The sequence below is a fragment of the Gracilinanus agilis genome, chromosome 5 (assembly GCF_016433145.1).
Source record: "Gracilinanus agilis isolate LMUSP501 chromosome 5, AgileGrace, whole genome shotgun sequence".
Lineage (NCBI taxonomy): Eukaryota > Metazoa > Chordata > Mammalia > Didelphimorphia > Didelphidae > Gracilinanus > Gracilinanus agilis.
Window position 1 is genome coordinate 95,607,806 of NC_058134.1, and position 17,747 is coordinate 95,625,552.

Genomic DNA, 17,747 nt, shown 5'->3' on the forward strand with positions numbered 1-17,747 from the left:
TTTTGAATTATGGTGGTTTGCTTGGTAATTACCTTAGTCAGTGGTTTAATTTTTTTTTAGATATTAAGCAAAAGTGTTAAGTTCATTTGGTTAAAGACAGTTTAATGTTGCTGTTTCCTTTTTTTTTTTTTTTCATAGAATAACAAATTTAGATCTGGAGAGTACCTTCTGATTTTTTACATGAGAGAACTGTCTATGGAGATAAAATAATTTCTTTTGTGGTGATATAATTAGTAAGCACCAGAGGTGAAGTTTGGATTGAGGCTTTCCTAACTCCAACTGTTAAAAGGAGTTTAAGAAGTTTAAAAAGAGACTGAGCTTGAGGTGATTTGTTAACACATTTTCTAACAACTTATTATATTGCAGTCACTGTGCCACATGGCTGGTAATACCTGGTAATCTGGGGGGCAGACATTGGGACAGAAGAGTGGTTGTGAATGTCTGAAGTGCAGCTTGGAATGGAATGAGACTTGGTTTGCTTAGGAGTCTTCCCTGGTAGGAGTTTCTCAGATGAGTTATCCAGTCAGAGGACACTTTCAGTGCAGGTTGAATGGTGAAACTTTAGAATGAAGTTGTAGCATGGTGAAGAAAAGGAGGAGTACATTCTACTGAGGAATGAGTAAGAACACAAAAAACACAACAGTAACTCTCTAGGATAAATAGATCAGTAGTAAATAGGACTGAATTTGTTTTTCTGAAAGCAGTGGGCTTAGATGACAAGAATTAGTGAGGTAAGAAGATGAGTCAGTGATATGTTGGCAATAAAGAAAAAGACAATAGCAAAAATGCATGTAGTTTAATTAAAATATTGATGTAATACTCTGATTCTAGACTTGATTGCTTCAGTGTTAAACTATGAGTAATTTTCTCATATATATGTATTTGCATATATGTGTGTATTTGTATATATGTGAATGTAAAACGTATTCAGTCTCCCACTAGTCCTTATTCTTATGAATCAATGAAGCTTGTTGCCCCCACCAAAGTTTATCAGCGTTAACTGAAAAATGGACGCTGGGATTGAAGTTCACAACTTCTAACACACAGGATTGACATATTGTAATTATTCTATTCAAAGCTATGTGATTCTTTGAAAATAATGACATTATACCATTGCTAAAATGTTCTATAAAAGAAAGTTTTGCAAAAAATTTTCTTTTGTTAAGATCTCATGACTTTCTTTTCCATTTTGTTTTTTTATATATCTAGTGGTTGTGCTTCAATTTAAACATGATTGGTGGAGAATCCCACTTATGTAAAAGCACAAAATTATTGTCATGATCCTTATTTAATTTCTATTAAATTTGCTTTAACATATTATGCTCTATACTCATAGTAATAAGTGCTCTTTTTAAAGCACAAGATAATTTTTCATGTATGTAGTAGAATATATTTCTATTTTCATGTTGTCCAACAGGGAATCCAAATGTAGTCTATATAACATGGGTACATTGGGAACCTTCAAACTACCATCGAGTAGTTTAAGAGCCATTAATTTTAGAGGATATTAGTGGTTTTGATTCATGTGGACATAATTGTATCCAACATAAATTTACTTATAACATTGACTCATTAGATAAGTTCATATACAATTCTGTTAAATGATATTCAGTGCTTCATTGTCTTGTAACATAAACATAATAAGCTTTCTTTTATAATTTGTTTTTTAGTAAACTGTCTTATAACCTCAAATATTTGCCCTACATCCCTTTCCTTTCCACACAGTGAGAATGAAGGAAAGATCTTAACATGCATGTTTCTTAATTTAAGGAACAGTTAAGGAAAACATTCAACAATAGAATTCCATTTGTGTATTCCATTAAATATGGTTCTAATTTCATACTTGTTAATATCCATTGCTCTTATTTAAGTTAAGAGCTAATATCTTAAAATTTCAGATTGATGCCTATTTAATTTCTGGCAGTGTTAATTTTGTGATATGAAGATGCTAATTGTGATTTTGATAACATTATATACACCTGGTAAGTAAATGTGCAGTGTTTCATTTTAATGTCTTAACAATTTTTTGGTCATTTACCTTTTAATTTATAACAAACATAGATTTGTAAATTTTTAAATTCAAAATCGACTTCTTCCCAGATGACATTTTTTTCTGCTTGACATTGTTAAATGATTATTGAAGAATAAATAAGTTTTTTTTTGTATTTAGCATATAAATCCAATATACTTTTAATTATTGCTGAATGTAATTCTTTGGAAGTGAAATTAAAATTTCCTAAATACAGTCTTACTCTTACTTCCAGCGAATTCCTATGTTCAGTATATTTTGTTAGCATTTAGGACAATTTGCCCTAATTCTGTTTGCTTGTTTCTCTCCAATTAATCCAACGTATCAGTATCTCACTATAGATTCCACCCCTCCTAAATTTATATTTAATTCAATAATGGAAATCATTGCCATTGTTGTGTGTGTGTGTGTGTGTGTGTGTGTGTGTGTGTGTTTCATATGTTTTAAATATATTTTTATGGAACATGTTGTTTATTTAAAAAAACATTTTTAGAAGTTATAGATGATACTGTTCTTCTTATTCCTTTTCTGCTTGTCTTTTAATTCTGATTGCAGCAACAATGCCATAAAGGATTTCTTTGGTATGAAGTGATAAAACAGGAAGGTCATCATAGATTAAAATCCCCATAGATTTGACATAGAATTTGGATATCCTTTTATAAGTGCAACCTGTGCATTAATGGTGATGATAACCCTATTCTTAATGTTGTGTTATCTACTGTTGTTTTAATCTCCTGAGTAAACAGTCTTATATAAAAAGAAGTCATAAACTTCATTGTAAAACTATGATAAGGAATCAATTAATTTTTACCCCTCTTTGAAGCAATTTGTCCTAAATTTCCATACGTCTACATTTGCTTTTGCTATTCTAAAATTTTTAGTTGCTGGCTTTGACTTTTTATGTTGCTGAGTTTTATACATCTATTTTCTCACCTGCCATATCCTAGGGGGCTTGGAGTACCAATAATACCGTGAGCCCACCTTCCTGGTCCCCAGACATTTCAGAAGGTCGGGATATTTTTAAACCCAGACAGCTTACTGGAAGTACCATTTGGAGCATCAAAGTGGTAAACAAAATTGTATTTCTTTTTATGTACCATGCTTACTTTTGATAAATACTGTTGGAGAGATGAATAAAATACTTATGCATGTATAGTTTAGCTGATTAGTTTTATATTCCAGCTTTTAAAATTTTGAAAATATACAAAATATAATTATATGCCCATTTTATTTGCATGTGTGTATATATAGTTAGTCTCAGAAAGTCTTTGAATAAAAAGTAGAATATGAATAGGGGAACTATGGATTTATATTTTTGTTTTAATTGTTAAATGCTTAACATGTCTTTTTGTAGCTTTTTACTTTTTAAAATATTTAGTAATTATTGGAATATTTATGAGAGACATTTTAAAATTGTCCTAACGATAATATAATTAACAGTGTGAAAAGAACTGCTTCAAGTTATAATAAATATCACATTTTGGTAACATTTACCATTTCTCTTTTGAGATTGTAAGTGTTTGTAATTTTTAGTATTTTAATATTCTTAAAATAAAATGAAATATTAAAACATACTAAAAAGAAAATTTATTATTAAATCTTACTAACATCCTAATTGTAACATGGGCCTAAAATTATGAAATTTTTAAATATTTTACTTTTCTGTGCTAATATTTCAGTTTTATTATTTGGTTTTTCATATTTCTGTTTATTATGTTTTCTTAATATAAAGAAAATACTAATACTACTACTTGAATAAAATTATTTTAACAGTTCTGTTAAAACATAGAAAAAAAAGAATAATATAGCCACAACATTAGGATGTATAATTTACAAAATGTTAAGCATTATTTTAGCACCTTGGGTGTTTTAGAGGCCTTTTTCAAAATTTTATCATATATATAGGCCATTGTCCAAAATTAAAATTATTAGCTATAGTGCAATTTCTGCTGCCTATGTGGACATTAATATACCTCAAACTAAAGAGTCTTTTTGTTTACTCCATTTCAGAGTAAGCTCAACAGCATACAAATACTGCTCAAAGTTTTAGTATTTTACTATTTTGACCTTGAGAATATAAGACCTTTTCCTTTTTTTTCCCCCCTCCTTTCTGGTTATAGGTTATAGACTTTCTGTTTGATTTAGGTATTCATTAAGGACTAGATGAATCTGGTTCAGCTGAAGTTTGCTTTCTAATTATGAAAATCATCTTTTTGACTGTAAGGAAAGACAATATAAGGACTTATTAGGATAGTATAAATTTCAAGATCCTTGAAGAAAACAGCCACTTTTGGCACCTGTTAATAAAGTATTAGATAAAAGGTATTAGACAGCCTTGAATTTGCCACTGGTTCCAAATGTATCTTTTTGAAATGTTTTGAAAATATTTTATGACAAATATAAACAAAATAACTGATTTGAGTTGCATTTCTTTTTGAAACTACCCATCCTGTAAGCATAAGAGAACAGGACCTTGGAGAAGTGTAGAAGCCATTTAATAATTTGAAGTTGGATCATATTTATTATAATTGAAATAAACTCAGTAATTATATACAGACAAACATTTTACATGAAATTTTTTTCTGAATATCAAGCTGGTAAAAATCATTTTATTTCCAATGGGATCATAGCAAATGTTGTTCAGAGATTTCCATCATGTCTGACTCTTATTTGGGGATTTCTTGGTAAATATACCGAAGTAGTTTTGTTTTTTTCATCCAGCTCATTTTCTAGATCAGGACCTGAGATAAATGGGGTTATGTGAATTCTTCAGGGTCACATAGCTAGTAAAATTATCTTAGGTCAGATTTTTAACTGATGAGGATGTTTTTTCCCTGACTACAGGCCAGGTACCTATCCATTGGGCCATCTAGCTGCCCTCATACACCAGTGAATGACTGGTACAGACTCATTCTGAATAGATGAAATTATTACATTCCTTTCACCATAGTCAGGACAAATCCCTAATGTAATAGGGATTTTTGGGTTTTGTTTTTGTTTTTTCTTCATTCATTTGCTTGTGTTAAATTTATATTCTTCACATTTTAAATTTTATTGACTCTTTACTCATGATAGTCATGGTTCTTTGGTATTTACTTATCTCTTTTTGGGTGAATGTACAATCAGTTGAATATTGAGAAAATCTATGGGTTTTTGCCATTTATTTGTAATAAAAGAAAGTATAGGTGCTGAAAGTTTTGTTGAACTTAAATTTCCTAGTTTATACCTTTTACCTTCAACTAGATAAAAAGGTCATGTGAACTACTGTTTGGAAGTATTTTTATCATTAAAATTGTGTTGGTAATTTGAAAAAACGATTGATTTCTAGCATTCCTTGTTAATAATTATAGACAATTTTTTTTAATGTTGCTTTTATTTACTAGGGTCGTGGATCTGGATTTCCTGGGAAAAGACGACCACGAGGTGCAGGACTTTCAGGACGAGGTGGGCGAGGTAGATCCAAACTCAAAAGTGGAATTGGAGCTCTTGTTCTTCCAGGGGTAAGACAATTATTTTTTATTTGTTGTACTAACAATTATGCCATTATTTTTGTCTGTAACAAATGACTTAGCATATATTCAAGGCTGAAAGAATTTGGCTGATATGCTAAAAATGATGTTTAAAACTGTGTCTACTTCCATTCAATCTTTTCCCCTTTCCCTACTTTAAAACAATTTTGATATAATGTCCCTCCTGTGTAAAGGGCATTGTACTAGGTTCTAGGAGGGAATGTTGAGTAATAACATAAAGTAAATGGCATTGAACCAAAATTTTGCAAGAGCCTGACATTGTATATAAATATCTTATATTTGTATATGTAATATCATTTTGCTGTGCAAAATGGAGAGCAGGATGAGTGACACTCAGCAGTTTAGAATTTGGAACCAACCTAGATTGCCGTAAGCCAGCAAGGAGAAGCAGTTACTGGCAGGACTATAAAAAGGAAAAATTTGAACAAAAAATGCTCTCATTCCTGAGAAGGGACTTGGAGAGGTTGGTTGGGATTTGGGTAGACCAAACCAAATTAACTTAGGTTACCTGCATCCTGTTCCAATTGCTTCCAAGCCTTCAACTTCTTTGTAAAGCTGTGCTATACATTCAGTCAACTGAACATCAAGGAAGAAGTAACATCAATACTCAAAACAATTTGGTTCAGGCCAAGGTGCCTGGCCTGGCCAGGTTTCAACAGAGAGGACAAACTTCTACAGCTGACAGTCTCAAACCTTAGATTACCTTTATTTTTTTTTATTTTTTATTTTTTTTTAAAGGCTGCTCAGAGTTTATTAGTTTCTTTTGAGTAACAAAGTAAACAAAGTTACTGAGGCTGCTGGAAAGCACATAGGTGATTTGGATAGTAAAAAAAAGTAACAAGTGTGGTTGCTTTTACTTGTTTTTTTGGTCTTTTGCTTTTGTTTTTCTTTTAAAAAACACACACACACAGCACAACTACTTCTATGCTTAAGCAGCCTATCTAACCTAAGGGGAAAAGATGGGAGAGGAAAAGGGAGGGGAAGGGACAGGGAGGGGAGGGGAGGGGAAATGGGCTCTGATGCCTAGCGCACTTCAGAAGCGGCAGGGAACAGCAGGAAGGTGATGCTGCTCATGCGGAAGGCCAAGTGGTGGTTTTGCTGGGCTCACTGGCATGCCGCTTCCTCATGGCTTCCTGAGCCAGGTCACAGGTGATCGTGCCATGAGCAACCTGGAAAGTTCCTGAGTTCTCTGGAGATTCCAATACAGTTGACATGAATGGATGACTTGACTTCCCGAAGAAGAAGCTGGCCCACCAGTGGCCTGGGTCTGATTTTGGAAGACCAGGATGGTGGGGGATCACTTCCCCAGAGTACTCAGCACTTCCACAGGAGCTGTTGCCGGAAGTGGAACCCAGACGCCTTCGGTAGTAGTCATGGGTTGCTACAAGTGAACTGCCGGACGGGATTGCTGCCATGTTGCTTGTTCTTCTTGTGACCATGTAAACCTTGGTGGCGGCTCCCGAGCAGCCCCTGTCAGGCAGTGGGCTGTGGCGGACGATCACGGGTGACTTGGCTCGGGGAACGGGGCGCTAGGCCACAGAGCCCATTTGTAAAGGAGATCACGGGAGGATACTCCACGGCAACGGAAAATGTGAGAGTTCTTTGGGTTTCCTTAGATTACCTTTAATTGACAACACCTAATCATCAGTAGTTTAGTCAAGCTTTCCTGACACCTCTGTCCTTCAACCTTGTTCCCTTTCCCTAAGTTTATTATTATTAAATGCTAAACTTATTTAGGTGGATGTCATCATTGCCCTAAGGATCGTTGATCCTTGGGTATCTGAGGAAAAGGGATTGCACAAAATAAAGTTAAGTCTCAGTCAGTAGTTATCCATCAGCTTTGAAGCCAGGATAAGCAATCAAAGAAGCTGCGTGATCTAGCCCAATGGCTTCTTATCTGATCACTTATTCCTGGGACACTGTTGTGTTGGAGCTGGGTGCTTGGTTTAGTTTCAAATGTTTCTGTGGAGTTTTGGTGCTCACTAGCACAGTTTGGTGTTCATCTGGGCATTCTCACTCTCAGTCAGCTCAGGTCCACATACCATCAGAGGACCTTGAGCCATCTCCTTATCAGCTAATAACGTCAACATAACATATATAATTCTTTACTTAAGGGAAAAAATGATGGATAAGTGCCCCTTCAGTTTTGTCTTGTTCTTCTTGTGCTTTCTACTAGTGAATCAATAATTATTTATCAAGTGTCCATTATTTGCCAGGCACTATGCTAAATACTGTAACCTTTTAGAAGGTCTCACTCAGCCCTGACATGCTCTGATTCCATACTCCATTCTACTTCGAATTTTGATTCTAATATTATTCAAAATCAGTTCACGATGATTATCCACATTTCCTTAATTTCTGACAAACAAAAGTTAACATTGTTACCTTTCCCTCAGATTTCAAATGTTTGATCTCTAAGAGAAAAGATTCCTGAGATGAGTTTCTAAATAACATATATTCTCAAAATATTTGTTTTCTATTTATAAAAAATACTATTACTGGGCAGCTGGGTAGCTCAGTGGAGTGAGAGTCAGGCCTAGAGACGGGAGGTCCTAGGTTCAAACCCAGCCTCAGCCACTTCCCAGCTGTGTGACCCTGGGGAAGTCACTTGACCCCCATTGCCCACCCTTACCAATCTTCTACCTATGAGACAATACACCGAAGTACAAGGGTTTAAAAAAAAATACTATTACTCTTTGAACCTACATAGGGAGATAAATTGCAGAAGTTCTATGCAATGTGATGAAAAACTTTATTCCAATTAAAATCCTTGGACAATGCCCAAAACACCTACCTTGGAAGATGATAATTTCTAAATCCTTGTTATGAAAGATAGTTGGGGCTTAGTCCCCAATATAAAATCCAGTACAGTAGATCCTTGAGATCTTGAAAGTTTAATCAATCAGTCCTTTTACTAAAAACACTTCAATATCTTCACATAGAACAAAGTAGTTTGGGGGGGGTGGGGAACAGTTCTGAACGCTAAATACTAGTAAAATTGGTTGGGAAGAGCCAATAAGGAGTTTCCCTGGATCATTAATACCCTGCTAAAAACTGATTTTATCCTCACCTTATCCAGAATGCCCACAGGTGATTAACACATCCACTTCAAGGCAAAATTAACTCAAATTGCACCAGGTATGCACCTGAACTTTTCTGTGTTTTCAAAAGATTTAACTCGTATGGGAATATTAGGTTTTAATTTACTCCTCAGTTAGACTCACAATACCCTAATCTATAACATCTTTGAAGAAGGGTGTTTTTTACTTTGAAGTCACTGTGATGTAGTAGGGAGTAGTTGCAGCATTTATGGAAGCACTTTTTTCTAGAAGTCATGGCAGTATAGATTTGATTAAAGTGCTCTGAGCAAAATGGACTGGTGGTTTGAGAGTAAAAGATTATGATAACTTTCCATTTACTAAAATAAAGATTCAAGCTATTTGGATAAAGAATTCATTATTTGGCAAAAATTATTGGAAAAATTAGAAAGTGATCTGAGAGAAACTAGGTATAATATATACAACATTTACTAAGATAAGATCAAAATGGATACATAAACTCAACATAAAGGGAGTGATAATGAGCATGTTAGAAGAACAAGGAGCATATTACCAATGAGATTTATGGAGCAGAATTTATGAATAAGCAAGAGATAATAAGCATTGTGAGATATAAAATGGATAATATGGATTACATTAAATTGAAAAGGTTTTGTACAAATAAAACGAATGTAGCCAAGATTAGAAGGAAAAGAGAAAGTTGAGGGAAAATTTTGTAGACAATTTCTCAGAGAGAAGTCTTGTCTAAATAGAAAACTTTGTCAATATATGAGTAATTCCCTAATGGAGAAATAGTCAAAATATGAACAGACAGTTTTTTGGATAATGTGATTTTTGATAACTTCGAATTCTGTTTGTTCATATTATTTGAATACTGAATTGAGGAATTACTTGTGCCACAAAAATTTCTGTTAAATTTTTGTACATTTCACTCCTTGAGGCATAGACTTCGTAATGGCCCCTCCTTGCTTAAGAAGATGAGGACATTTAAAAGATGTTACTTTCTTTGCATATTTTAAAATTGCTTTCCAAGTAATTGATACTAATGTATTCCAAAAGCAATTTACTAGTGTGTAACTAATAATTGATCCAAACTTCCTCCAACTTTATCTATTTTTATATTTTTCCATTTTGTCAGCAACTTGTTGATTATAGGTTGAAAGTTCAGGGTTGGCATAGTTTATATTTTATTTGTTAGTAGTGATTTTTATTATTTTTTTTATGATTATTAATAGTTTCCAGTTTTTTTTAAGAAATGTTTTCATACACTTTTTTTAAAAACCCTTACCTTCTGTCTTAGAATCAATACCGTGAAAAGAAACTATACCTCCCAAAGGAGATATGTTTTTTGAAAAGTATCTAGGTGGGTTAGTGCTGTAACAATCTGGCTGATTGTTCTCAGCCAGATTGTTACAGCACTTCAGGGAAACACAGAGATCTCTTCCAGGTATTTCTCTAGACCCAAGAACCTACTAGTTCTTCCACAAGACCAATTAGTTTCCAGGATATGGTAGAGCAGCTGCACTCCCTTCCAGCTCAGAAAGAGGCAGGTTTAGGAGTGGCAGTTAATCTCAGTTAACTCCCAAGATTCTCTCTGCAGTGCTTTCTCCTTCGAGAATCTTTTCCCAGGGCTTATGTCTAAATTCTTTTCCTTCCCCTTAGAGACAAACCTTTGCATTTCCCCCCTATCCCTTATCCTTACAACTGTGTATTGGTTCCAAAGCAGAAGAGCAGTAAGGGGTAGGCAATGTGGTTAAGTGTCTTGCCCAGGTCACTGAGCTAGGAATTTAGAGGTTAGATTTGGGTCTCTGGTCTCTGGGCCTGGTTCTCAATCCTCTGAGCTACCTCCTGTTCATATACTTATACAGAATGTTTTTGTCTTATATTATTTTTCTTAGTTGTATATAAGTGTCAAGCCCCTGTGTAAGCAATTTGATAAAAATATTTTTGTTCATAAGAAACATTGTTTTCTCAGAAACTTTTTAGTTTTAACCTAATACTAATTATCAAGCATAAATATTTCACTATGTAAAAGTTGTATAAAAATTTGATATTGGTCTTTCAGTATTTCAGTATTCCTCTTCTTTTTATTATTTAAAATTTCTTATGGTTTTATGCTCTATTATATTCATCAACACTTTGTTCTTCTCTTTCCTAATCTAAGGGCAATAAATTGGTTTCTATATCTTTGATATTATAAAGAGACCTGCAATAACTGTTGTTATATGTAGAGCCTTCTTTTTAGGTTACATGATATTCCTGGTAGTTGAATTGTTTCATCAAATGTTATGCTTCAAGATTAGGAGAGCATTCCTTGTGCAATTTTACTAGATTTTCAAAGTTGAAAGTCAGATTAAAGCGATAAAGTAGATAATTGAAATGAAACATCAAATTGCTCAGTTATTTCAGTAATGTCTGATTCTTCTGGTCCCATTTGGTGATTTCTTGGCTAAGGTCCAAGAGTGGTTTGCCATTTCCTCTCCTAGATCATTCTACAGATGCAGAAACTGAGGCAAACAGGGATTAGGGACTTGCCCATAGTCACTAAAACAGCAATTAAGTGTCAGATGGGTCTTCCTGACTCTAGGACCTGTAATCAATCCACTGAGCCACCAACTATGAAAAGTAGATTTTTTTTTTTGCAAGTTTAGCTGTAAATGCAAGTAATGTTTAATGGTAAGAACATTTTTTTATAATTAAAAATCTTCTGAATATGCAAAAGGAAGGAACTAGTGAAAAGGGAAAGAGAAAATCCATGAATGGAGACAGGAGGGGATTGAGGCCTCAGTTTAAGGTATTTACTATGAATTTATATTGCAGTAATCAAACAATTGTCTTGTGGTTTGTTGGTGAAATTAAGAATTTTGAAATGAAGGACCTGAAATTGAATAAACTTTACTCTGATATATTGGAAATGAGGGAATATGATGGGTTTGGGAGGGATTCCAGAACATTAGTAAATGCACCAATAGCATTTCACCTTTCTGTTATCTCTCCCTCCTGTTGTGAGGAAGATTAATTTAGTATTAGTGTTGGACCTAGCAGGAAGGGCTGGAGGATTCCAAGATGGAATGAAGGAGCAGGAAGTAGGGCTTGGATTCTGAAAGCGACTCCATAGTGGTTGGGAACATATAACTGTTGCTAGCCCTAGGAGATCTTAGAGTTAGGGAAAAACCTCATCCAGATTCCCTGGGATCCTGAGAGGTGGAGGCTTTCAGCAGTGGTGGACAACAGACCTGCACATCAGAACCAAGTGGGGAAGTGGTTTGTGATCTGGTGGACAGCGTTGCGAACTCATTTGATTTTACCACAATGTATCAGTCTCTGTGTACAATGTTCTTCTGGCTCTGCTCCTTTCACTCTGCATCAATTCCTGGAGGTCTTTCCAGTTCACATGGACTTCATCAAGTTTATTATTCCTTTGAGCACAATAGTATTCCATCACCAACATATACCACAATTTGTTCAGCCATTCCCCAATTGAAGAACATAACCTCGCTTTCCAGTTTTTTGCCACCACAAAGAGTGCAGCTATAAATATTTTTGTACAAGTCTGTTTATCTATGATCTCTTTGAGGTACAAACCCAGCAATGCTATGGCTGGATCAAAGGGCAGGCATTCTTTTATTGCTCTTTGGGCATAATTCCAAATTGCCATTTAGAATGGTTGGATCAGTTCACAACTCCACCAGCAATGCATTAATGTCCCAATTTGGCCACATCCCCTCCAACATTCATTACTCTGCCCTTCTTTCATTTTAGCCAATCTGCTAGGTGTGAGGTGGTACCTCAGAGTTGTTTTGATTTGCACTTCTCTAATTATTAGAGATTTAGAACACTTTCTCATGTGCTTATTGATACTTTTGATTTCTTTATCTGAAAATTGCCTATTCATGTCCCTTGCCCATTTATCAATTGGGGAATGGCTTGAATTTTTTTATACAATTGATTTAGCTTGAGTAATTAGACCCCTGTCAGAATTTTTTTGTTATAAAGATTTTTTCCCAGTTTGTTGTTTCCCTTCTGATTTGGTTGCATTGTTTTTGTTTGTACAAAAACTTTTCATGTAATCAAAATTATTTATTTTACATTTTGTAATTTTTTTCTAACTCTTGCTTGGTTTTAAAATCTTTCATTTCCAAGAGATCTGACAAGTATACTATTAAGTGTTCACCTAATTTACTTATTGTTTCCTTCTTTATATTCAAGTCATTCACCCATTCTGAATTTATCTTGGAGTAGAGTTTGATCTAAACCTGATCTCTCCCATATTGTTTCCCAATTTTCCCAGCAGTTTTTATCAAATAGTGGATTTTTGTCCCAAAAGTTGGGCTCTTTGGGTTTATCATAGACTGTCTTGCTGATGTCACATACCCCAAAAGTCTATTCCACTGTCTCTTAGGCAGTACCATATTGTTTTGATGACCACTGCTTTATAGTATGGTTTAATATCTGGTACAGCTAGGCCACCTTCCTTTAAATTTTTTTTTATTATTTCTCTAGATATTCTTAGTCTTTTGTTCTTCCAAATAAACTTTGTTATAGTTTTTCTTATTCAGTAAAAAAGTTTTTTTGTAGTTTGATAGGTATGGCACTAAATAAGTAAATTAAATTGGGTAGAATGGTCATTTTTATTAGCTCGTCCTCCCTATGAGCAATCAATGTTTTTCCAATTGTTTAGATCTAATTTTAATTGTTTGGAAAGTGTTTTGTACTTGTTTTCGCATAATTCTTGTGTTTGTTTTGGTAGATAGATTCCTAAGTATTTTATATTGTCTAGGGTGATTATAAATAGTGTTTCTCTTTCTATCTCTTGCTGCTGTGATGTGTTGGAACTATTTAGAAATGCTAATGATTTATGTGCATTTATTTTGTATCCTGCAACTTTGCCAAAGTTGTTGATTATTTCTACTAGCTTTTTAGTTGATTCTCTAGGATTTTTTAAGTAGACCATCATATCCTCTTCAAAGAGTGATAGCTTAGTCTCCTCATTGCCTATTTTAAAACTTTGAATTTTTTTTTCTTCTCTAATTGCTACTGCTAGTGTTTCTAGTATAATGTTAAATAATAGAGGTGATAATGGGTATCCTTGTTTCACACCTGACCTTTTTGGAAAGACTTCTAATTTATCCCCGTTACATACGATGCTTGTTGACGGTTTAAGATATATACTGTTTATTATTTTTAGGAAAGACCCTTCTGTTCCTATTCTTTCTAGTGTTTTCAGTAGGAATGGGTGTTGTATTTCGTCAAAGGCTTTTTTCAGCATCTATTGAGATAATCATGTGGTTTTTGTTGGTTTGCTTGTTGATATGGTCAATTATGTGGATTGTTTTCCTAATGTTGAACCATCCTTGCATTCCTGGTAGAAATCCCACCTGATCATGATGAATAACCCTCTTGATCACTTGCTGGAGTCTTTTTGCTAGTATTCTATTTAAGATTTTTGCATCTGTGTTCATTAAGGAGATTGGTCTGTAATTTTCTTTCTCTGTTTTTGATTTACCTGGCTTTGGAATCAGTAACATATTTGTGTCATAAAAGGAATTTGATAAGACTCCTTCTTTGCTTATTATATCAAATAATTTGTATAGTATTGGGATTAATTGTTCTTTAAATGTCTGATAGAATTCACTTGTGAATCCATCCTGCCTGGGCAACTGTTATAAAGGACAAGTGTCATCTTATTCCTCTCTGTACATCATTTCTACCACCTCAAATAGATACAAGAGACCTCCGATAATTATAACTGAATCCATCAGGCCCTGGCAATTTTTTCTTAGGGAGTTCTTTGATGGCTTGTTCAATTTCTTTTTCTGATATAGGATTATTTAGGTATTCTATTTCTTCTGCTGTTAATCTAGGCAGTTTATATTTTTGTAAATATTTAACCATTTCACCTACATTGCTAAATTTATTGCCATATTATTGAGCAACATAGTTTTTAATGATTGCCTTAATTTCCTCTTCATTAGAGGTCAGGTCTCCCTTTTCATCTTTGATACTATTAATTTGGTTTTCTTCTTTCTTTTTTTTAAATTAGATTTACCAGTACTTTGTGTATTTTATCTGTTTTTTCAAAATACCAGCTTCTAGTCTTATTATTAATTCAGTAGTTCTTTTACTTTTGATTTTATTAATTTCTTCCTTGATTTTTAGTAATTCTAATTTAGTTTTCATCCGGGGATTTTTAATTTGTTTGCTTTCTAGTTTTTTAAGTTGCATGCCCAATTCATTAATCTCTGCCCTCCCTAGATTTGTTAATATATGCAATCAAGCATATAAATTTCCCCCTGAGTACTACCTTAGCTGCATCCCACAGAGTTTGGTAGGATGTCTTATCATTGTCATTCTCTTCAGCTTCATATTCAGAAAAAAATTTCATGTAAAATGTTTGTCTGTATATTTTTACTTTTTGGTTTTATGGGCGAGTTCATCTCATTTACATTCAGAGTTATAATTATTAACTGTGCATTCTCAGACATTTTGATTCTCTCTCCTAGTCCTGCTCTTTCTTCTTCACTGTTTCCTTCTCTACCAGTGTTTTGTTTTGAATAAGTTCCTATAAACCCCTCCCTTGTTGTATTTTCCTTTCTCCCTCCCCCCCCAACCCTAACCCTACCCCCCACCCCGAATTTTTGTGTGTGTGTGTGTGTGTGTGTATTTTTTCCTGTTCCCTCTATGTAAACTTCTTCTAGTTACCCTGTTGATAATAACAATTTTTAATATTTGCCAATACCTTCTTTTCTTTTTGGGATATAAATTGATTGAACTTGTGTCCCTTAAAGAAACAAATTTTTTTCTCCTCCCCCATTCTATTAATTACCTTATGTTGATTCTCTTGAGTTCTGAATTTGGGCAGCAAATTCTCTGTTTAAGTCCCGTTTTTTCTTGATGAATGTTTGGAAGTCCTCGATTTTATTAAATGACCATACTTTCCCCTACAATAATATAGTTAGTTTTGTTGCATAGTTGATTCATGGTTGTAGACCCAGTTTTCTTGCTTTCCAGAATATTGTATTCCATGCCTTCTGGTCCTTCATGGTAGATGCAGCCAGATCCTGTGTTATCCTAACTGTGGTTCCCTGATTTCTGAATGACTTCTTTTTAGCAGCTTGTAATAGTTTTTTCTTGGTCTGGTAGTTTATGAATTTGGCTATAATATTCCTGGAAGTTGTCAGTTGTGGATTAAATGTAGGAGGTGATCAGTGGATTCTGTCAATTTCCCCTTTTTCTTCTTGTTCAAGAATTTCTGAATTTCTGGGCAATTTTCTCCGATAATTTCTTTTAATTTGCTATCTAACCTTTTTCTTTTATCATGATGTTCTGGTAAACCAATAATTCTTAAGTTGTCTCTTCTAGCTCTGTTCTCCAGATCTTTGGTTGAATCAATGAGGTGTTTCACATTCTCAAATTTTTCATTTAAAAAATTTTTTTAATATATTCTTGCTGCCTTGTGAAGTCATTTGCTTCTAGTTGTTGAGTTCTGTTTTTTGAAGATTGAATTCCATCCCTGGCTTTTTGGTCTGCCCTCTGAAGACTTCTTGTCTTATTCTTGGATTAATCTTACTGCTTACTCTGTCCTTACGCTAAAATCTCTAGGGGATGGAAAAACAAACAAACAAACCCTAAAAAAAGTGGGAGGAACAAGAAGGCATGTTTTCATTGAACTGAGCTCTCAAGCAGTGGGGTTCCCCTACGCTGTCCACCATGTTTGATCTGGTTTTCTTTCTTCTTGAATCCCTGCGTTCTGTATCTGGGTATGAGGAAGCCAAGCTGTCTGGGGTCTGGGGTTTGGCTCTCTCTAAGCCACAATCTTCTGGGCGTTTTTGCTGTGTTTCTCTGGTTTTTTCCTCCAGTTACCTCTCCGGTGCCTGTGTTTAACTGGACTCCGGTGCCAGCAAGTCCCTTTCTCTCTACCGGTTTGACCACCAGTCCTGAGATTTCCCGGGCCACTGGAGACTCCGCACAGCATGTGGGGGAGGCGTCCTGGGATCCTGGGATTCCCCTTCTATGCCCTCAGACTAGACAGTTCAAGAACTTTTTTCTTGGAGGACCTCTTTAGTTATGTTGCAGTAGGGTTCCCCCTGCTCTATCCACTTATTAGATTTGGTCCTCTTTCTTCTCAAAACACATTGTTTCTATCTCAGGTGTGTAAGGGTGGGGAGGTTTTAAGACTTTCTGTTTTACCATATTCTTTGCAGGTCCTTCTCTCATCTTTTTTATGTGATCTTTATATTTTACTAGCTCGGAATCAAGTCTTGAAATCTTCTTGTCAATTGATTCTGCCCTGCTATCAACCGTGCCTATACAGTCTGTCAGGGTGGTGGAGCCTTGGGCTTTGCTTTGCTGAAGAATCGGTTCATTTTTTCAGCTACAAAAGGTCTAAGCAGGAAGAAACTCTGTCTATGCCACCATCTTCCTGGAAAACCGAATTAGTTACCCTCCCATTAGAATTTAGTTCTTTGAGGACAGGAACTAGTTGCTTGCTCTTTAATAGTATTCCCAGCACTTAGCAGAATTTCTTTCTGTCTATTTACCTGCTTTATTAAAACTGGATTTGGAAGAGAATGTAACAAGTAGAAATCAGGGACTGGATATTAAAATCACATTGGAATATGGGAGTGACCCAGGAACATGATTAACTACTGACATTGTATAATGAGTTATGAGTCATATGAGTAATAATGAATGATGAATAAGTGACTAATGAGCTTGCAAAGCACTTTTTAACCCTGACCACATTTAGTACTTGAAACTGCTTTATGCAATTAGTTATTATAGGCATTATCCCTATATACAGAGGAGGAAACTGAACACTAGGAGTTAATATGATGAGCTTATGGTCAGATGACTAATAATAGGATCAGAACCCAAGTCTCATATTTTTAAATTAGTTAAACTTAAAAGGCAAATTTTCCTAAAGAAAACAATTATTTGTTAAATTTCCCTATTTCATCCAGTTTCTTTCTCTGATATACCAGAAAGCATAAGAGTATAATTTAAAATTACATTTTAGGGATACTTGGCACATCTATGTAGAAAAATTAAGTAGTTTAGATAGAAGAACATGTCCATGAATAAAATGTAAATATTCAAAATAGAAATTTATATTAATATTCTTTTTAA

At 34.5% G+C, this 17,747-nt stretch overlaps 2 protein-coding genes across 2 annotated transcripts in view; one reads left to right on the plus strand and one right to left on the minus strand.

Moving 5' to 3' along the window:
• KMT2C (lysine methyltransferase 2C) overlaps positions 1-17,747 on the plus strand; it is a gene marked incomplete at its 5' end in the record, with an annotated part of 335,980 nt that overhangs the window by 173,108 nt on the left and 145,125 nt on the right. Inside the window, 2 exons of the mRNA XM_044678960.1 lie at positions 2,977-3,096; positions 5,413-5,529. Coding sequence (XP_044534895.1) covers positions 2,977-3,096; positions 5,413-5,529 — 237 coding nt within the window. The remainder of the gene's footprint in view (positions 1-2,976; positions 3,097-5,412; positions 5,530-17,747) is intronic.
• On the minus strand, positions 6,281-7,173 carry LOC123249495 (pancreatic progenitor cell differentiation and proliferation factor-like). Its single transcript, XM_044678542.1, has one exon. It carries the CDS (start codon positions 6,996-6,998, stop codon positions 6,630-6,632), a length of 369 nt encoding a protein of 122 aa, XP_044534477.1. The 5' UTR covers positions 6,999-7,173; the 3' UTR covers positions 6,281-6,629.

Coding starts and splice junctions, on each gene's coding strand:
- LOC123249495 (XM_044678542.1), bottom strand. CDS start 6,998: ATGGTCACAAGAAGAACAAGCAACATGGCAGCAATCCCGTCCGGCAGT.